This window comes from Triturus cristatus, chromosome 11 (assembly GCF_964204655.1).
Source record: "Triturus cristatus chromosome 11, aTriCri1.1, whole genome shotgun sequence".
Lineage (NCBI taxonomy): Eukaryota > Metazoa > Chordata > Amphibia > Caudata > Salamandridae > Triturus > Triturus cristatus.
The window spans coordinates 533,310,002-533,332,235 of NC_140594.1; the positions used below are offsets into that span (position 1 = coordinate 533,310,002).

The 22,234-nt window shown below is 43.1% G+C and overlaps 1 protein-coding gene across 4 annotated transcripts in view; it reads right to left on the reverse strand.

Annotated features, from left to right (window-relative positions):
• Positions 1 to 22,234, reverse strand: part of SLC4A5 (solute carrier family 4 member 5) — a 753,917-nt gene that overhangs the window by 334,989 nt on the left and 396,694 nt on the right. For all 4 annotated transcript variants that reach the window (XM_085633456.1, XM_085633454.1, XM_085633455.1 and 1 more), the window contains one exon: positions 9,062 to 9,216. In XM_085633456.1, coding sequence (XP_085489582.1) covers positions 9,062 to 9,216 — 155 coding nt within the window. The remainder of the gene's footprint in view (positions 1 to 9,061; positions 9,217 to 22,234) is intronic.

Sequence of the window (22,234 nt, forward strand, 5' to 3'; positions counted from 1 at the left end):
ATTGTTGTACAAGGTTATACCATTATGAAAATGTCCTCCAAAGATAGGGTAACAACAGGTAAAGTCTATATTCCCAAGAAAGGTAACAATTTTTTGGGATAGCTTCACCAGACAGACATGGGCAATGCCCATTATCCGAATGCTTGAGTGCAAGTAATATTGGTGGATGTTGGAAGTGACTGTGAGAATTTACGAATTACACAGATTTACTTAAGAATTTTTAACACAATATAATTTTCAAAAAAGGAGGTATGGAAAAGTGCCTAGTTTAATCCTCCAACCACTCAAAGCAGAGCTAGACCGGTTACGTGAGTTAAATATGATAAAAGAAATTAAAACTTCTGAGTAGTTGGCTCCTGCGATTTTTGTGCTAAAGGATGGCGAAAAGCCCATACACATATGTGTTGATCTCAGATATCTAAATAGGTTTATATTGGTGGATTGTCAACCTTTACCCAATATCTCTTTAACTCTGACCGTGCTCCCTAGTAACAGTGTATTTAGTGTTATGGATCTGTCTTTGGCTTACCATCAGGATATGCTCCATGAAGAGTAAAAATATCTGACTTATTTTGTTGCACCTTTGGGGGCCTACAGATTAGTCAGGGTGCTATTTGGTTTAGCTTCTGTGGATGCCTGTTTCCAAAGGATAATGAAAATTGTCTTGGAAGGTATTCCATGGGTGTTGGTTGTAGGAGAGTAGGGTCTGCTATCCTATGGTCACCCCAAATTTTTGCTTTTGCTTCACTGGTTTTATGACTTAGTGTGGCTGTGGGCCTGCTAATCAGACCCACAGCCCTGCTGCTCTCTCCCTAAATTAATGCCAATGCACACCAGGTGCATTACCAATTGGAACTGGTTCACCTTATTGGACCCTGTAACAGTGTACCCCAGGTACCCAGGGCATAGGTGTATCCAAGGCCTACCAGGGGCTGCATCATGTATTATGCCACCCCTGGCCTGGCCTCACTATTTGACACAACTGGCTGATCACTCAGCTGGGGTAAGTTGGTGTAATCACCTCTTACTTAGATATAGTATATCTATACCTAACATATATGGACACATGGCAACCTATCAGCCACTCCTATGGCAGGCCTTAACAATCCTGGAGGCAGAGTGCTTGGTTTCATGTGAGATGGTGCTCTGGCATGAGCTGAGCCTGTCTGCAGCTTTCGGAACAACGTCCTTTAGCTGTTTCATGATATTGCCATACCATATACTCTTAAGTGCATTATGTACCTCGCGGTCAAATGCTAACTTTGGTTTGGCTTTATCAAAACATGTCGAGTAAGGTGTCATACGATTTGGAATACTACCCCCTCGCCAGTTCTGGCGACGGGGGTAGCATTCCACCCTTCTAGAGGGACACGACATGTACCCAACCTGAAACGCGGGTAAAGTTAAACAGAGCCTCAGCATCACAAAATGGATGCTGCCACCACAGACACAAGTCTGCCCTCCTGTTGCTGGGAGTCCTTCCAGCTTGGGAGGTGTGGACAAAGGGTTTCCTGTCAGGGGAGGTGCTTGCACCACCCCAGACAGGATTTTGTGTAGTGGGTTAGGGAGGGCTGAATAGATTGAGACATGCCTGGGGCACACAAGGTGTCCCTGTGCATATGCCAGTTCAAACCGTAGCTGGGGCTCTCCAGCCCCAGTCCTGGTGCGAAACTGGACAAAGGAAAGGGGGTGTAACCACCCCCCCTTCCTGGTCCCACCCAGAGGAGGGACCTAGCAGGTAATCCGGCCCCTAGATTTGGAATAAGAGTAGGAGCTGTGTCCCAAGACTTCAGATCATCCTGAAACTCGACTTAAACAAGAAGAACTACTGGATTTCGACGTTCTGCTGCACAGAAGACTGAAGAGAATCTCCCTTGTGGCCAAGGAGTGACCACCCTGTAATACAGGCACCATCCAGCAACTCAATGACTGCTTTGCTGCCACCTCCCGCCGGAGACCGAGCCCAGAGCCCAACAAGACCCAGACTCCCAGACATCTCTGAGCCAGATCCACAGTCCCTGCAAAGAAGAGACCCGTGGAGGCACCGAGAGACATGGTACCGGCCATCTTGAAACGTCCACAACAAGCTGACTGCGCGGCACCTGAGGCCTCCTCAATGCTGTGCTTTGGGCCCTGAGAAGCCCCAACACCGAGCAGCATTTGCACCAAAGATCAGCCCTCCAGTATACACGAGATCTGCGTGGGGCCCTTTTGCTTTTTGCCACTCGATGCGTCATCCCGGTTACTGGCCCATTGGTTAGTGGCCATCTTGGCAATGAAATCTACAAACAACACCACTGGTCTGGTTGCTCCAGACTGGCCCTTGCTCCTGTGAAAAGGAGCAGCCCCTCTGACCTTGCTGGTTAGAGCACCAAGCTTTCATCGATTCCTGCGTGGCTTGCATTAGCCAAGGCCTGTTTGCTCCGATCAAGAAGCCGACACCGCCATCAGCTAGAACCTTTGTAGAACAGCTTGTGAGTGACTCCTGGTCATCGTCGCTCCCTTCACTTCCACGTGGCTGCGGAGACAAGCTTTCCTTCTTCACCTGTTGGCACCCAACATCGCCTGGTTCCTTCCTGGTTCCACGCCGGTCACTGGCTAGTGACTCTGAACACTGTCCCCTCTGCTTACAGGTCGTCTACTCTTCAGATCCACCCTTGCACCCTTGGATCCACCCGAACTCTTCCTGCCTGGCCGCCTGCAGCATCTTCATCTTTAGGCTCCATAGACCTGCACGACGAAACCCGACGCATTTTGACCCCTATGTACCCGCTGCCTGTGGGTGAGGTAACGCTGGCACTCCGGTGCTCCTGGGTAGAGAAACATCTCTAGTGTCTAGGTTTCAAGTTGTTAGGTTCTGGTCCATCCGGAAGACTCCTTTTCCTTTAACTTTGTGACTTTTACGCACCCATTGAAATTAATAGGTGCACGCGTGTAACTTTTCACACTGTACGCGCATCCTGTGGGCCTCCTGGTCACTAACTACAGTTAGCTCCTTGTCGTTCCAGCGATTCCCAAGGCCCTAGGCCTTCCTTCCTTTCTATTCGTGGCTCTTATACCACTATTTTAGTATATGGTTTAGCTGGCCACCTGGCCCATCCATAATTGTGCAACTTTTGTATATTTAAACACTGCCTTGTTTTAACAAATGTGCTTCTGTGCTCATAAAGAGTATAGGGGATACTTTTAAGTAAATAAATACATATATATTTTGAATATATATCTGTGTGGTGTCCTTTCATTTGGTATTCAAGGAGGTTACATATGGTAAAACAGCTGGCTTCACATGCCCTCAAGAGTTTAGCCTGCAGACTGCACTGTCCACGCTACCACTAGGATAGGTGGTCTATCAAGGTTGACTTCAACCACCACCATAAGGGTTGCTTGGCATGGCACAAGGTGATCACTAGAATTAGTGATCAGCATATACCAGGCCAACTTCCCACATTGGTTTTCCAGTATGACATTTTGATTTATGGTAAGGAAGAGAGTGAGCATGATGAAACCATGTGATTGGTTTTGAGAGGTTTGTGCGAAAGTGGTTTGAAGGTGAAGCAGGATAAGCCCAGGTTCAGAGTACCATCTGTTACCTACTTGGTACTTTTGATTTCTGGTGAGGGAATTAAGCCCACATTTGAAATAGCAGACAGTATAATGAAAGCTCCTGCACCGGCTGATAGGGATCAAGTCATATCCTTTTTGGGACTTGCCTAATACTACTCATAATTGCATGAGGAAAAATAAAATGCTAATAAAAATATTTTATTATCATTTTATTTTTGACCGTTGCCTCTACTGGCTTTCAGCAGGGGGGGTGATGCTCCTCCAGAATAACACAGAAACCGCCCCTGGACAGGATCAAAATTACCTCTAAAGGATGTCCTTAGGGAGACAGGAAAGGAACACCACACCACTCACAACTGGGTGACCAATAAATCTTCTTTTAAGCTTTTAAAGGGGAGAGCGGCAAATCTGAAGCTCAATCCTGCTTGTTATTTTTCCGTTAAGGGTGTGGGTGGCACAAATATGAAATAGAGACCATCGCAACATGAAAGATATCAGCAGTGTTACAAAGAGAGACATGACTGGAAACACTCTAGTAAGAGAAATAAATAGGATGTAGGTGATCTTGTCTGGATAAAGAAACTGACTTGGGAGAGAAAAGGGTTGACTACATTTATGGGTCCATATTCCATTCTGTCTATTAAGAAGGATGTGATCATAATGGATACAGGGGTTGTTTGTAGCATGTCCAGGTTGATGAAATGCATTGATTCTGATGTTAAAAAGTATAGGTGACAGGATAGGAACAACCCCACATTTCAGAATAAAAATATATGATAGCAACATGAGAGAAACCAGAAGAAGAGATATTGTGGTTACTCCAAGAAATGCTTCACAGTTGAGAAGGTAGCTAGTCTGTTATGAAGAATATAAAAATGTATTGGTTTCCTTGATATGGTTCTCATGTAGATTGTTTTCTTTTCAGTTCTGTTACTGTTCTCATGCGTTCTATTTACCTGTCACATTTACTTCTTGTATTTTTTTAAATTGTTGTTCCTTACCGGGGTTGTGTTGTGGGCATGGTTTCTCATTGATTGTTATTCTTAGAATATTGAGTATTCTACAATGAGGTTGAGGATTCTAAAGCTGGAGGGTTCTATGATGGGCAGTTTGGGTTTATGCTTGACCTGGCATGGAACCTTTTGCTAATGCTTTGTGGACTCCTCATTAAATATCACTTCTACCTTAAAGTGACGTGTGTCCACAGTTTAACACCCTTTCTCATTTAGACTGAATAAGATTTGCTTTTGCACCACTGTTGTCTAAACAGATTTAAAAAATGTTAATTCAGCATTATCCAAGATTTTATGGAGGGCTTCGTTAGTTAAGATTCATTTATAAATGTTATCTGATGATTAGTTTTGTTTCATTTTACCTACCCGTTTATAGATACAAGAACATTTGCATTCTTTAGCTAATTTATACTATTGAAATTTTACTTTTATATTTTATAGAGGGCTGTGGAATTTGCACAGTAGCTAAAAGACCAAACAATAAAGATCATAATTGATGAGGATTATAGTGATCATAATGGGCAGGTCATCAAGATAAAATGTTATTTCACTTTAGTTATAGATGTATCGATAAGTGAATATTTGCATTTGCATCCTATAGGTCCACATGGCTTCTTTAAGAAAAATCTTTTTTATTTTTTTATTTTGATTTATAAAAAATGCAGCAGATACAATTGACCATAAATCAGTATATTAATTCATGCACTCAAAGATTCCTAATAAATAACAGTTGTTCAATTAATAACATAGCTATTAACAAACACTATTAAAAACCATTTCTTATGTCTCATAGTTGCCTGAAAGAACTATCTACCCGCTAGTTTTGCCAATGTCAACTCTTTCCCAGTTCTCCTAATTTTTTTAAACTGCATATTAGCACCCATTCTTTTTGCATACAGAATTTCATGGCTTTTAATCTTATACATTTTGTTGTGCCACTGATCAACAGTGGGTTTCGTTGTTGACTTCCAGTTTGCTAAAATAAGCGACTTTGCCACTAGGGTAGCTATGAAACAGAGCTGGTTTTGTTTGGTGGGAAGATTATTTGGCCCTGATGGTGTACCAAACAGAGCTCCCAGAGGATTAGGAATAATTTCTTGTTCCATCCGATTCCCCATTTCCTTGAATATATTGATCCAGAATACGAACAATCTGAGACAGTTAAACATCATATGGAGGCAAACTCCTGGTTCCAATCCACATCAAAAACATCTAGCTTTGGCCCTGATGTACATCTTCTTTATTTTATCCGGTATAATATATTTCATCCATTTACAATAAAAAGCCATTCACTTGAAGTTAGCTGCATGAATAGCTTTCCTGCTGAGCTGATTGTAATAATGTAAATTGTGCCAAAGATAGTATGCAACCAGTGGTAGTAGCTATTTAACTCATGTGATCCTATAAAAACTTCAGACCTAACCGCTTATCTAAAACTCAATACCAGTTTCCAACTCCTGATAGACGGGAGATGAAAAATGTCTGGAAGATTTGGTCCATTATTTCATTTACATCCATTGGTTAGCCAGAACAAAAATGCTGTATTTAGGTAAAGCTAAAAAGAGTGTGGCGTTAATTGATGGATTCTCCTGCCTTAATGCTGGCCATGTGATAAATAGATTGTTGAAAAATAAATCCTTAAGCCTCCAAAAGCCCAAAGTCACCCAGGTGCTAAGTATGGATCAACCGAGGCTCAACCCTAGCCCTTAACAAGAATCAAGTTTTATTTGAAGGTGGAAATGGGGAATTTCGTAGTGTTGCCAAATAAGATTTAAACGGTCGACCACTATTCGGAGAGTCTTATAACGAGTTCTCTTTGGCAATCTGGGAATCTGTAAAAAGGAGGTGTGGTCACTTCCTGTAACTTTTAACATATTATTCAAATAGTAATTATTGTCTTGAATGCAGACAGCAATCAATTTAGTAGAGGCTCTTGATAATTAATTTTAAAGTGAGGGAGCGCCATGCCGCCTTCAGTCTGCGTTAATTGAAGAATGGACAGTTTAACCTGGAGATGTTTCCTTTGCCACTAAATGCACACATTTCTACATCGATGGCCTCAAAGAATGATCTAGTTATTTTAATCAATACATTAAAGAAAGTGAAAAAGAACAAAGACAACAAGTTCCTTTTTTTGAGTGAGATCTGACCTATAATCATAAGGAGACGTTTATCCCATTTAGAGAGCATAGATCATTCAAATTTGAGGTCACCCTAACACCCAAGTATCTAATGGGGTGCCCTGCCTGAAAAGTCATACACATAGTAGATGGAAGAATCTCTGGGGAACAGTTAAACAATAAGGCTTCTGATCTTGTCTGGTAAATGTTATAATCGCCTATTGCCGTAAATTCTGTGATTTAGGCTATATTCTGAATCTCATAATTGTTCTCATGCGGTTATTGAAAAATGCTCAAGCGATATCAAGGTTCCAAAGCTACCATTGGCGCTAGCCGAATACATCAGCACACCAATAACGCTGGTGGAAGTACAGCTGGTGGTAAAGTCATGGCCTAATGCAAAAGCTAGAGGCAAGGACGGCATACCCACAGAGGTATATATGATGTTTTCCCCACAATTATCGCTATTCTTTGTTTGCCTCTTTAATCAGATTCTTCAGGGGTGTCCTACACTCAGCACCTTTACAGAATCAGTAGTGATTAGTTTAAAAAAAAAGAAAAAAGTCAGAAATAGACCCTAAATCATACTGTCCCATAAGTCTCCTAAACAGCAATGACAAGATGTTTGCTAAGATCATCGCGAACAGGATATCATCTGCAGCCCAGTCAGTGATCCATATGGACCAAAACGGATTCCCTCCTGGGAGGAATATGTCCTAAAACACAAACTTTCTGGTGCAAGCAATAGATTGTTTTTCTAACCAGAGTACTAAGGCTGTTGCTAAAATGTTCGATGCGGAAGAAGAATTTGAATTTTTTGTGAAATGGGAGGTTTTATTTTCAATCCGCCATAAAGTTGCATTTTTGCCGAGCTTTCTGTGACTGTTGAGGGGATTATGCTCTGGGGCTAAGGCCAGTATAATCATTAACAACATCTTGGTGGGGGAGATATCTGTCAGGTGATGCATGCGCAAGAATGCCTGATGTCTCCTATTTTGTTTGCTCTATTTATCGAGCCTTTAGATTGTGCGATACGCTAAGACCAAGCTGCTATTCCGCTTAATTTGGTAGCACCAAAACTCTAATGACATCTAATTATATGCGAATGATATGGTGCTATATATAGCTGCAGATAAGGTGAATATTTAGCCTGCCTTTGACAAAATCACTAACTCTGGAAAAAATCTTGCAAGAAGTAGAGGTTCTTCATCAATTTTCTTCCCATCAATGAATGAAAATTGCCACATTTTATTTTGGGATGGAGTTCTAGATCCTTTTTTGCGTAGCCTTCTTATGTTTATTTTTCTTTTTTGCAATTCTCTAGTTAAAACCTGATGATGTCCTTTAGGCATGCCCTTTGAAGTGCTGTGGTACTCTCACCACTGGAGATTTTGATATTTTCTGTTATATTAGCTTGTGGGAGACAGGCTTCAATATGGTGCTGCAGAGAGTTGTTTGGTACCTATAGTGGCAGTCTGGGTAGTTCCTAGAAGAGGGGAGTTATTCAGCCGCACCCTCTTAGACAAAGTGACCTTCATTTCCATTATTCAGACTTATAATAAAGAGCCTCCCACAGTCTCTCACATTTAAAAGCGTTGGAATGTCCATGTACCTCTCTAGATCATGGAATAATGGAGGATTTTTAGCTTGTGCAGATTAACAAGTGAGACAAAGACATTAGTGTACTTCCTTCATACACTTTGATCTATTCTAAGACCCACCATCCCTTAATAAGTTACAAGAGTGAGCTACCAAGAAAAAGAAATCATTGAGAAGTATGGCCAAAAAAAGATTTGCATTTACATCATTGACCAGTATTGTGACCAGTGCCCATTAACAGATATTCAGAGAGGATCTGGACATTTGCTTGGCTGACCGTGCTTGATATCGCGAGCTAATCAGATAATGAAGACGTGATCCTGAAGGCTGTATGTCAGATTATTGTGTACATAAATACTTTAGTATCAATTTTGTGACCTCAATATCGTTTAGAAAAATATTATCCTATTGGGTGTAGAGATTTTACTAGTTGAAACAGGTAACTTTTTGTAAACAATATTTAAGATACAATATTTATGTCAGCCGACATTAAGCCATCAATGTTACTGTACCATCCAGGAATGATTTACATTCTGGCAGTGTTTTGAATTTTGCTGTTTTTTTCACAGTCGGGATTACATTATCATTAACATAGTTGTGCAATTTGAACCCTCTGGACTGTCGTTATCAGCAGGATTGTGAAGGAACTTATGCTATGAACCCGGTGCCTCTACAGGAGCAATAAAGTTCATGCACAAGGGATGTTTTTTTGAGTTGTGTCAGAAGAAGTCAAATTTTGACCGCTCATCAGTGAAGGACACCTACCTCTGGTCTGCTGATGGTGTTTTCTTGGGCGGCTCTATTCTGATCGAAGGATCCCATTCTCCGGGAGGCAGGACAATAACCTCATCTAGAAACTCATCAATTCCCGCAATCAGGTCCTCCCTTTCTCGAGCCTTGTAAGCCACGTCACAAAACAGCTGGAAAAAATCTGAATGTTAAACTCTCATTCTATGGGATGGATCAGAATTTGTCAGTGATCACTGTAAAAACAATGTTTTGAGCAACTGGCCCTGGAAATTTGAGATTACATTTTATGAGCATAGCGCTGTAAAACATGTATAATAGCACACAAAAGTGTCACCGGGCAATAAAGAAACAACATTATGAGCCTAATAATTTGTCCAGAAACTAAACATCCTCTTCAAATGCACGGGAATTCAAATCCTAGGTTTCCTCTTGCGATTTCCATACATTTCCACAATTTAGGGTATTCACAAAAATGCCCAGCTGTACGCAAGGACGTAGTTGCAAGAGGACATCAGTGACACATTGTAAGGTCTACATACACACCACAAATCACACATTCAGAGACCCACAATACAGATTTGTAGCTTTTAATCTGAGGTTCATTACACAATTTATTTAGGGTTGCAGATAAAAAGCCCTGTGCTCTTGCATACAAACCCATCAATTGTCAGTTTCACTATCACCTGGTGGAGGTGTAAGCCAACCTGCTCTATTGGTGGTGGTATATGTTGGTTGCAGCCTGATATTTTGTCTAGTGGCTGTGCTGGAGAGCAAAAAGCTGCAAAATACACAAATGAAGCACCTCACAGTTGCCTCAAGATGCAAGGCTGCTGGACAAAAACGCTAAGGGCCATAGCTGCCGACTTTGGAGCTGGGGAACCAGGTTTTGGTCGGCTTAACATCTGTGATCCTCGGCAAATCACTTCATCGCCCCGTGCCTACCAAAAAATGAATGTGTCCTTGTTGTTACGCAACTGGTGCTCATGCAAAACGCTCCACTACCTTCGGGTCGAGTTCGTGCTATTATAAAACTGCAAAAAGAAAATAGGAGCACACGGATTGCACGATAATGATGCAGGATGTGGTCGACTATCCACTTTCATCCCAAACCACACCCCTTCCTAGAATATTTACAGATTCCTTGCAGGTTTAAATTTCATCTCCTATCATGTATTTGACCACGTCGTACTTCTGGAAACCAGGGTTTGACTTTTAAGCACACAGGTTGCCATTTTACGGGCCTAAACTGAGCTTAAGTGTGCAAAAAAACACTACAAAGAGGACCAAAGCCGTTCTGCAGAGATGAACAGTTATAGATTGCGCTGGGACTTGAAAACACAAGTTACTTGAAATAAGATGGATGTGAATCACACATTAAGTGCTGTTAATTGAGAACCAAGTCTATCTATAGATTTCAAATTTCTGATCACTGAAAATGTGCATTATAAAAAAATAACACCTATCAGATGTGTGCAACCTGCTAATTTGCTTTTGTTTGTTTTGAATAAAACATTTCTTCACCTGCTTTTCTTTCCCCCATGAGTGAGTCTGTTGTGTAAGTTGTCTTAATCTTGTTGCAAATATTAATATCCTGTTGGGGAAAGGATTCCTGTACAATCGAACCATACAATGGAAAGTGTTAAATTCATATCAAAGTAATTCTGCAATGTCCATATATTGCAGGTGACGCATACAACTTTGTCAGGGTCAAGTTAAGCTGCATGTCAAGACCAATGACACCATAGTGTCAGGTGGGTAACGAGACACTACTGTTAGTTCAAGTTTCTGCCAAAATCAGTTATTTGCTGTTTTGCAAGAAGCTTGACAAAATGATATATGGATTGACTCGTACAAAAATTTGAACTAAAATATGATTCAATAAAACCTCCATTTCATTTCAGATCAAATGCTTTGTTCCGACAAATAATGTTACGTTTTCACATTTTGGAGTGTATGGTTAAGTCCCCAATAACAATTCATTTATTAGAAAGGTCCCGTTTGTGGGTAGTGTTGCAAGTTAACATCCTTAGGGTGTAGCAAAGAATGGTGGGTTAGTGTCCTAAGGAGGCAATGAGGTAGGTAAATGTCACAGCGATGCAGTTCAACCTAGCAATTTATTGTCTTCAAAGTGAAATACAATATGGTTGGTAAGTGTCTATGGCAGAACACGTGTGGAATATTACTGACTATTGGTTGCAGTCCATTATTGAGCATTGGTTTTTAGGTTTTGCCTAGCGATGCAGCACAAAGCGCTGCGCGCTATCGGTGAGATCTATTGTTGTCGACTTGGGTCGGAAGGGGGACAGGACATGTGCACGCGTACCGCAAGGCCTGGACAGTAGATGTGCCCGCGTATGGTGCGAGCACCATACGCGTGCACATCTCCTGTCCAGGCGCGGCACGCGTGCATGCATTATCAGCCGGTATGTAATGTATTTAACCTCCTGCAGGCACCTGCTCAACCCCACTCACTGGCTCTTGTGGGACTCTGCGCTGCTCCCCGGCTGGTCTCCTCGATGGTAGGGGGGACTCGCCTCTTCACCCAGTCACTCTTTGTGGCGCATCAACACATGGGGCTCCGTCTTGCTCACAGGAGCCCCGCCTGAAATCCTGCTCCGGCCGCACCATGCGGCATTCATGAAGGCGGGGTGGGCTCCCACCGGACTTCCCCTACTGCTTGCCAGTGCGGGGTGGGCTACCACCTCGCTTCTCCTACACGCGGGCTGCAACACGTGGGGTTCCCTCAACTCACGGGAGCCCCGGACACTTCCGGCCGCGCGCTCCATGCCCTACTAATGTCCCAGGCAAGGTTGCCTGACTTCCGGGTCGCGCTAAGAGTGGCCCGGTAAAGGCTTCCGGAACAGCCCGAGCTTCGGCGGCGAAAACATTCCCTCCTCATCCTTTTACTTTGGTGGTTACACAGTGAGTCTTTTTTAGTCTATAAGCACTATTTTATTTAAATAGTTTCTCCTACTGCAGGCGCAACATGTTTTCCTGCAACATTCAGTGCGTCATGCGTGCATTCACTGTCTAAGCAGCCCGGGACAATAGCGGCCGCTTCTTTCAATAAGTCTCCCATTTATAAGAGTTTGAGCTATTGGCATTGTACATGACAATGCCTTTTATTTATGAATTAATTATCAAAACATATAAATAAAAGACATTGTCATTTACAGTGCCAATAGCTTAAACTCTCGCAAAGGCGAGACCTATTGCATTGCAAATGCTTGTTCTAAGGTAGTTTACAATGTGGTTGACTAGTGTTTCTAAGAAGCAGTACAGTGTGGTAGATAATGTTCCTCTCTATTATGCAGTGCAGTAGCCAATTTTCCCTTAATTGTTCTTCCTCTGTGTGTGTCAGTGTAAGGTCTTTGTGTGCTGCAGCCAAGGTTATGTGCGCCAGGAACCAGACCGCGCGTGTGGGTGCAGCGTCTAAAGAAAGGAGCCTGGCTAACATTAAAGTGAAAGTGCCTATGGGGCGCTTTTACACAAAGTGTAATAAAAATAAAGAAAGAAAAAAAGCTTTTGTAGCACAGCCGCTAAAGTGAAAGCAGATCCGCTCCGTAAATTAAAAACATGAGCGCGCCGCTGTAGGTAAAGCGGACTGCGCTGGAAATTAAAAAATACATGAGTAAATGACATGATATAAAAGGTGGAGGCGCGCTGCGGCGTCATGGGTGGAATAAGGAAGATCATTGAAGAAAACAGTGCTCACCCACTAGATAAAGCAGACCGTGTAACAACACAAGCAAAACGTCCACTCGTTATGGGAGGATACAAATGCAGGCAAAGGCGGTACCAAGGAGGGACTACTAAGCCTATTCAAAAATGAAAACCAACGATTTCGAAAGAACAGTAACACGAGGCCAAATAAAAAGATGGGTGGGAAATGGGTAGAGCTTCCATGCCATACCTCAATACAGCATGCCTCGCAGAGCAGCACATGCGCTGCCCAGGCTCGAATTAAAAACAAACAGGCGCTTGGCCTAAAATGATACGGCGCTGTGTGAAGAAAATGGGCACACGCGCCAGTTGGTTCCCCAGGGCACTGTATCTAATATGGACCTGGGGTGGTTATTTTTAAAGGGGGGAGGAGCATTGCCCCACCTGCGGTGACTCTCCCCTACCCTCTAGACCATACCACTATTACTACTTTATAATTATCACAGGCAAGCCAGGCACGTGCGCGCTGTTCTAGTGGCGAGTTTTGGAGTTTCAGGGCTGGCTGATGGCAGTAGCAGGAATGGGGTGATTTTTTAAGCTGGCTGCTCAGTGCACATGTCGGATTGGCAGACCGTCTTGCGACAGCCAGCTAGACTTGCGCAATTCACACTGCACAATGCAAAGCTGGTGTTAACCTGCTGGGTACTGCAGACACAGGTACCTAGGCTCAAAAGCAGCGCTAGGTTAGCCTTCTCAAACCAATCCTGGGGCTTCTCTCATGCTGAGAGCAGCTCGAGGATTGGTTAGGTTCATGTTGGCACAAAGTCAACGTGAACCACTTTCTGTTTCATTCCTACCCTGAGCGCATGCACTACACACCACCTCGGCCTTCGAGAAGAGCAGAGGAGCTGGGGTGAGGAGGAGAAGAAGGGATGAAGTCAGGATCAGAAATGGCGACCGCGGGCAGTGAGCGAGACCCACAGTGAGCAGGCTGGGAGCAGTTGAGGAGCCAGACATTGCTGCACTCACTATGCTGCCGGTCTGACTCTGGCCTCTGTATTGTTGGCGTCCTCGGTCTCCCAGACAAAGCTGGAACTTCAAGACAGGTAAGCACTAAGAAAGAAACAGCTGTGAGCATTTTAAACGTCTCAATGTAGAGGAACTGACAGCTTGTTGAAGTCCAAAATGGAGGTGAAAGCCTTTTTCACCAACATGAAAACAAAGACAGTGATATATGATAGCCCCCTTTCCGGGATAAGGCTTGACATAAATACTAATAAAAGGAGGAGCCTCTCTGCCTCTTGCAGAAGCCGGAGTGGTCTTGGAGTAAAAAATTAGACTAAGCAACCACGAGTCATCACTGAGTATCTGGGATCTGGGTAAGTTAGTTACAGTGGATGGGTATTGGAGAACTGTTTGGGAGTTCAGGATCTCTCCGGGGGGTGGGGTGTTAATTCCTCTACAGCACCTCACGTTCAACTGCCTATTTCCTGCAAATAGGTGGTTTCAGCCTGGGTTCTTGAAGCAGAGTCCCACTAGCCCTAAAAAGACAAGAAGGGCAGGTCTTACAGTACCATTTAGAGGGACTATGATTTGGCCATCATGATCACCTCACCCTGGGGTATAGCACTTAGTCCCACATTTGTTCCAATCCCTTTTTCAAGACCTAAAAGAAATGCAGCAAATCCAAAAGCACGACGTGTGCTTTACACGTTGTGCTTTTGAACTCGATGCATGTTTTTCTGTTAATGGAACATGGCTGCGGACTGATTGTGGGCCTTTGAGGAAATATGTCTGTTAATTGCAGCGCATGATGGTGCTGCAATTAACAGGAATATTTTCACAAATGCCCACTATCAGCACTATCAGCCACACTATATTAAGGAATGAAATGCAGCAAGTCCAAAAGCACAACGTGTGCTTTACAAGTCGTGCTTTTGAACTTGATGCATTTTTTTTGTTACTTGAACACGGCTGCGGGCTGATTGTGGGCCTTTGTGGAAGTTTTCCAGTTATTCGCAGCACCATCATGCGCTGCAATTAACAGAAATACTTTCACAATGGCCCACAATCAGCCCCAGCCACGTTCCATTATGAAAACAAATGCAGCACGTACAGGAGCTTCTTGTGCTGAATGCGAGCACAGGCTGCCAATAAAATTGGAACTTCCCTGCCCTGCCACTCCCGGCGACGCAAACGCTCCATAGCAGCCAAGGTTTCAGGTTGCTTATGTGTGACATTTTCACAATTTCAGTGTAAATATGAGTGACATTCAACTACTATGAGTGACACTTCCTCGTGAGCAAAAATCAAGCAATGAAGACACTAGAAAAACATATAAATATCAGAAATTACATTCATTGAGCAACAGGAACTCTAAGAACTTGCACAACCTACTCACATCCTACATGATTTTACACCTCTTTTGACCACTGCAACTAAGCTGACTCAGAAGGTCTAAGCACACAATGAAGTCTGGAGCTAAGTGGATAATCAGGCGGGCATGCAGCTTAGTTCCTACCATCACCAGCTACCCTTGGATCGCTGGCAAGATAACACTTTACTTCTGCCTAAGTTTAAATACAATTATGCCAATGTTTCTCCAAAAACAAGGTGTTGTCTCTGTTTGTGCTCTTGTGTTATTTTATATGGGTTTGTGCATACATCTGACTGGCACTACAAGTGTGGCCCTGGCTATGGTATATCAGCTCTATGATGGCAGAGCAGGAGTCCCCACTGGCAGATGTCTGCATTTGGAGTGTTGACATGTCAGATGAGAGAGAATCTGTTACATTATTTACAGATTCTTGCTGTTTCCTTTTAAGTCATGTATAAACATAATAAAATCTCAAATAACATAAGTCACTGGGACAGCTCAGTTTACAAAGTGAACATCCTAGATATAGGGTTCTCTAGCACGCTGGCTCTTGCCAGAGTAAACATCTATATATTGTTTCCTAGCCCCTTACCTGCTCTTACATTTCATGAAACCCCGTAAAATATCTCCACATCTGGCCGTCCTCATAATTGACAGTGAAAGCCCTTCCTGACTGTCCTTGCCCCCTCTGACTGCCGTTCCAGACACACAAACCAGTCTGAGCCACTGGACTCCATGTGTTTTTGACAGATAGATAGATAGATTGACTTTATTTCGGATATTTTTCAATCCATAAAAGTACACAACAAAAAACAATTCATATTAAAAACATCACATTGATTACAAAATCAATCTCAATAACATACAACACATAAATTCCTTAAAAGAGTGCATAGAACATTAGTGCATTGGGCTTCCGATAATTCATAGTAATTTACAGTTACTCATCTAAACATTTTCTAAGTCTCATGGTCAGTTTTAGGAATTCTAGCACCTGGAGGACACTATCCGAGTGCAGCAGCTGTAGATACATAAAAGCAGGTCTGATTTGTTTAAAATTTAATTTCTTTAAAAGAGTAACAAGATATCGCCTGCGGGGATATTCATAAAATGTACATAAAAACATAAAATGCAGCATATCCTGTGGAGACTTCCCGTCGCAGCCACAGGGAGCTGCAGGATTCTTAAAAATATCCGACGTGGGTCTAATTAAAAGATGATGAAAGATGTTAAACCTAAATCGGGTCAGCAAAAATTTCTCATGTGAGGTAAAGGAGCATGTTAGTTACTTTTCCATGGAATCACAGGTATTCAACATGATATACTTTCTAACATTGGGTTTCAAAAGCTCAACTTCATCTCTTAGAGCAGTACAGTTCAAAGAAAAAGCTTTCTTAATTGCTGCGACATCACCCTTAACTATGTCCCTCGGGTTATCAAACAGATTCAGGCGGCCAAGCTTCAAAAATTGGGACTTCAAATATTTAAGCCAAGGTACACACATGGCATGGTCAAGTGATACTAGATCTTCCACTATCAGATGTGTTAAAGGAATTTCATCACTTAACCATAATTTTACCCAGAATAACAGTGGTTTCAATCCAACAATGTCGGATAAATGCAGGCAACCAAGTTCTTCATGTACAATTAAATTCGAGGTGCTTCGTGGGACACATAACAGACGCTTTAAAAAATTATTTTCAACTATTTGTAGTTGTTCGCCATTTATGTAGCCCCATATCTCGCTACCATATACTACAGTGGCTATGGATTTAGAATTGTATAATTTCATCATAGCCACATTTGGCTTATTCCCCAATTTAGAGGCAAAATTGAAGATGGAGGCATTGACTCTAGTCATTTCCCCCTTTTTCTTGGCCAAATGTGGGGCCCAACTGAGCTTCGTGTCAAATAAGACACCCAGGTATGAAAATGTCTGGGTGATGGGAATCAGAACATCATTCAGTTTAAAATTGAACTTCTTTTTTGGTTGGCGGCCAACCAATTATATAAGATTTCGAGTTGTTGACCATAAGGTCCCTATCAGACATAAAATTATTAAAAGCATTCAAAAGTGCCTGAAGACCTAATTCTGTTCGGGAAATTAAAACCGCATCGTCGGCATATAAAAGTAAAGGAATAGCCCTCGCACCAGCTCTAGGACAATCTGATTTTACCTCTTGTAGATCAGCCTCTAGATCATTTATATAAAAATTAAAAAGAAAAGGGGCCAGGATACACCCTCGACGTACTCCTTTGTTGATACTAAAACTTCCTGTAGTTTCCCCGGTCGATGAAAACCTCACATTAGCTCTTGTGTCATTATGCAGATCCGCTAGGAACTCCACAATCCCCTTATCAATACCTTTATCCATCATGGTCTGCCACAGCCTCCCTCTGTTAACACAGTCGAAGGCTGAGGACAGATCCATGAAGGCAAGGTGAATTGCTCCTTTTTGTACAACAGTATATTTATTCAGTATAAGAAACAGGTTGAGACATTGAGTTATAGTAGAGCGTCCCTCACAAAATCCATATTGAGAGGTCGACATAATGTTATTTTCATTCGTCCAGCTTATGAGGCGTTGAAGTATAGCTCTCCCCGTGATCTTCACCATCGAATCGATTAGGGATATTGGTCGGTAGCAAAGAGCACTTCCCCTGTCTCCCTTCTTAAAGACAGGAACTATTGTTGACAGACCCCATGTTCCCGGACAACCCAATGTGGCCGCAGCATTGAAAACAGCAACAAGAATGGGAGCCCAGAAATCTGGATCAGATTTATAAAGATCCGGTGGTATTCCGTCAGGGCCTGGCGCTTTGTTAGCAGTAAGACCCATTATAGCGGCCAAGACCTCACTTTTGTCAAAAATAATAGCAGTGCTGTCCCTATCAGAGGGGACAGTAACCATGGTTCCATCGGCCTCAGAATAGTACAGACTTTTAAAGTGACTCTCCCATTCCTCTTTGGTTATACAACAAACAAGTCCATCTCCAGGGTCCTCAGTCAGAAAAGGTTTCTTTACCAGGGCCCAAAATTTGGTGCTGCTATTCAGGGTGGAGGGATCAAGCAGTTCCTCCCAGGCCTCTTTCCTCAAAAACTCCTTACGGGCAACAGTAATAGCCTTATATTCCTTTCTGCAGAGTTTTACAACCTCCCTGTTCCTCGGGGATGCTGACAGAGCGACCCTCAGATTACGTGCAGCGAGAGTGCAGTCATGACTGAACCATCTCGGGCCTATATTAGGCCGAGTTTTATTAGGGACCGATAGAAACGCTGAGACCTTCTCCGAAATATTTTGATAAGCCTCTAGAACCAGCCTAGGTTCACCCCCCCCATTCGTACAGACTTTAATATCCTCTGCACACCCTGCCGAGATATCCTTGTAGAGGACATCCGCAGACACCATAGACCATTTTAACCGCCTCTTCCCATCTGTTGTACCCAATCTACCTTGCTTAATGATCTTATTACCTTTTTTTAACCAATGACATTTTAGACAGATTATAAGAGGGTTATGGTCACTAAATTCACTAAAAACAATGCAAAAAGAATCCACAAAAGTTTGCATCGTCCGCGAAACAAGTATATGGTCTATAAAGGTACCCCTTCCATGCCCCTTAAAAGTAGGGGTATCACAACGAAATAGTGGGTCTTTTAATGACATAGCCAAAGAGAGGTCATAGTCATTCAAAAGGTCATTACACATTTCCCCTTCCTTTGTATGCTCCATATGGAGACAGTCTGCACGATCACACAACATTTCTGGTAAACACTTGTGCAATGGGTCTATACAAGGATGCAAATTAAAATCCCCCATAATCATGAGGTTATGGGCCACAATTTCCATAAAATTAGAAACAAAGGAATTTAAAAAATAAATATGATTCCTGCCTACACCATCATAAACAGCATTATAAAAATCACCAGGCCTACGAGGACATTACCTCCAGTTAGAATTAGGCCCATTACACCTGTATGGTGTACTCCAATTCTTCGAACTTCACAGGGTATTAATATAGATACAAAAATTACAAGACCCCCCTTGGGCCTACCCCGCACAGATGGCAAGGCTGGCACAAAGAAGGCCTTATACCCTTCTAGGAAGAGGTTGCAGCCCAGTTCCCAAGTCTCTTGTAGACAAATAATCGAAAATTGCTTGATGTAAGTCACCCAATTTACATCAGACATTTTGGCGGCAAGACCCGCAATATTCCAAGAGACAGCAAGACATCTCGGCATTTTGCCTACCTGGTTATCTGGGTTTATAAATTCACCTGTAGCCCTAGTATCCTGAGCTGCAGGTGCCCCCCGTCAATCGCACAGCTCAAGACCGGATAACACTTCATACCTATTCTGTGTGTTTAGTTTCGACCCATATTGATAGTGACCTGCACTGACGCTCCTATTAAACGTACCAGTGGGTCCACCTACACCACAGAGATTAGTAATATTATGAAGAGGTTGGGTCTCTTGCACAGGAGAATAAGGTTCGAGCCCCCGCCTGGTTAAACTCTGTTGCGGTGGTGGTTTGCACAAATGTGCATAAAAGTAACCCAAAGGGCGTACACAGATACTGTTCGTATTATATACCAGTGCAGAAGCTCTCAAAAGTACAGTTGCTACATGCTGGGGGTGTTTGAAATTTACAGTTATACAGTCCCCAGACCCAGACTTTTTGGACGGCCCCACCCAATTTACACGCCGTACTGTCAATATCTGGTCAAAATATGAAATCGGAAAACCACAGTTTTTGGTAAGCCAAGACACTGTCTTGTTTTTCAGAGAGATAGGAGATTCATCATAAGGAGATGCAGGATGGGTACCACAAGGGGGCACATTAGTCAGTACTGCCACAAACGGAGCACAATCTGGTGGTAAATTAAGATAGCGGTTGTGCCTCACGGATCTAGGAGCTCTACTGCTATGGGGGTTTATAGATAATTGTTGCTGCGAAACAGTTTCCACAGGAATATCCGATTGAATAGATGTTACAGATCCTGGGGAATCTGCAACAACAGAATCCCCCCTCCCCTTGTTTTGTATATCATTAAGTTCAGCAATATCTCTCCTTTTCCCACCAGAGTGTACAATTCCACTAGGTAAGGCAATCTCCTGAGATAATAACAGACCACCCAGCCTTGTCACTTCCTTGGCCAGATTGTCAATCTTAATGGTTAATGGTTTAATGAGCTCCTCCATTTTTACTATAAAAGAAGCTTCTAAGTTTTTCATAAGTGAGGCAATCAGATCAGAATTTAGATTTACTCCATTACCAATACCATTAGTGGCCGTGAATACAAAAGGGGTTGTTGTAGCAGGACTGATAATTGACTTACCAACCTTCTTTTTTGGCTTAGAATTATTATGTTTCCCATTCTCCCTTTGAGACCGCGTTCTGCATGATCTCAGATGCCTAATTTCAGGTTGGGTCTCATTCAGCACACCAATGTCTGGACTTAGCAACACCCGGGAGTCAGAATGAACCTCCGCCTCTACTGAAATGGGGGCTGGAGGGTCAGTAGGGATAACATCGCTCGTGTTGATTTCACAGTCTTGGGGCTGAGTAATAGGAGAATTTTCTGATAGTGTATCTTCTATCACAGTGCCTTTCCCCAGAGATACACGTCTATCATTATTAATCTGTGTTACTTTCCTGACCAGGAAATTATCTAGGGTAGCTGGACCCACCATCACTTTATCGGTTTTTGATTTAACCATTGTGTCCAGTAATAAGGTTAAAACTTCCACCCAGGTACCCTAAAATCTACGCACTCACTGACAGGTCAACGGAAACAGAATCATACAATATATAAAGTGTCTTACATGCTCATAGCACGTTAGGGGTCCGATAAACACGATGTAAAGTACCTGGCCCAGCCCAGTCTCTTCAGGCCTCTGAGGGCCACAGAGGGCCCGCCCTTTGCCCGGGCTTCGTCCGGCGCGTCCCGCACGCGTCCCACGTAGCAGGCCTCTGGGAGCTTTAAATCCGCCTCCTGGCGCTTGCGCCGCTTCAGAGCCACGCGCCGCCGCTGGTGCTGCCGGGAGTTGTGGTCCCGGGGCGGCGACGCGGAAGATGGTGCTCCCTGGTGCGGCAAGGACTGCCCCGGACTCTTGGCGGTGGCGGCGGAAGAAATGGCGTGGCGTGGCGTGAGACAGGTAAGTTTTCTGCTGCTGGCTGCTGTATTTTCTGTGTGCGTGGCCTACTCTGAAACACAATCGTCTAGCGAGGGAGGTTGGATATAATAAAAGGTGAGCGGGGAAATAAATAATCGCTACCGAAAATCAATGATGGAAAATCGAAGTTTCACCCCCTCCTTTCTTTTAAGTCCACGAACTATTAATAGTAACTCTTTGCTTCCACGGGATAGCTTTTGAAAGAGTGTCACCGCCGCCTAATGACTCACCATGTGTTTTTGACATTTTCCATCAGATGTTTGCTTAAAAGGTCTTACGCCGATATCTCAAGGTTCAGTAGTTTTAAGGCAAAACCTTCAATGCCAGCCCAGTGCTGCCCATTCAGATAGGCGTTGAAATTATCTCCGATCCCTTCCCAAGAGGCCACCATGGCACGTTCTGAAATGTACCGCTACACTATTTTTAATGTTAGCACGCCATCTAGTGCAAGTCGATGTAAAGACTTGCGTTGTAATGGCATGCGTTGTCAATGCATTTGCGTTGCAACAGTTTCGTTGTAATGGTAGTGCGTTGTAAAAGTTGCGTTGTAAAGGTTGTTCCCCTCCCATAGGGGTTAATCTTGAATTTTTAGTGCATTTTGGGTTGTGTCTCCAGGACACAGTCCACTTTAGCTGGTTAGTGTTGGCATTATGCAGGAGACAAAGTGGGTTAATAATCCTGGGATTCTGCTTAAAGGGGTGGGTTAGAGACCATTGGATACAGTGCAGTGTTGCAAGGGAAGACTACCAAAAGAACCACCCTTCCATTTAGAAAATCCCTAACCTTCGGGAGTTCAAGAAAGCACTAAATAAACATTACGCAGACTTCGGCGGACAGAACAGGATCCTATTATTCGGAAGGAGCTAACACAATTAAAAGCGAAAAAAGAAAAAAGAAAAAAAGAATCTGGCAAGCGAAAAGGGAATCAGATGGGAATCTGTGGGCCAGGCTATTGTATGATTCAAAGTCC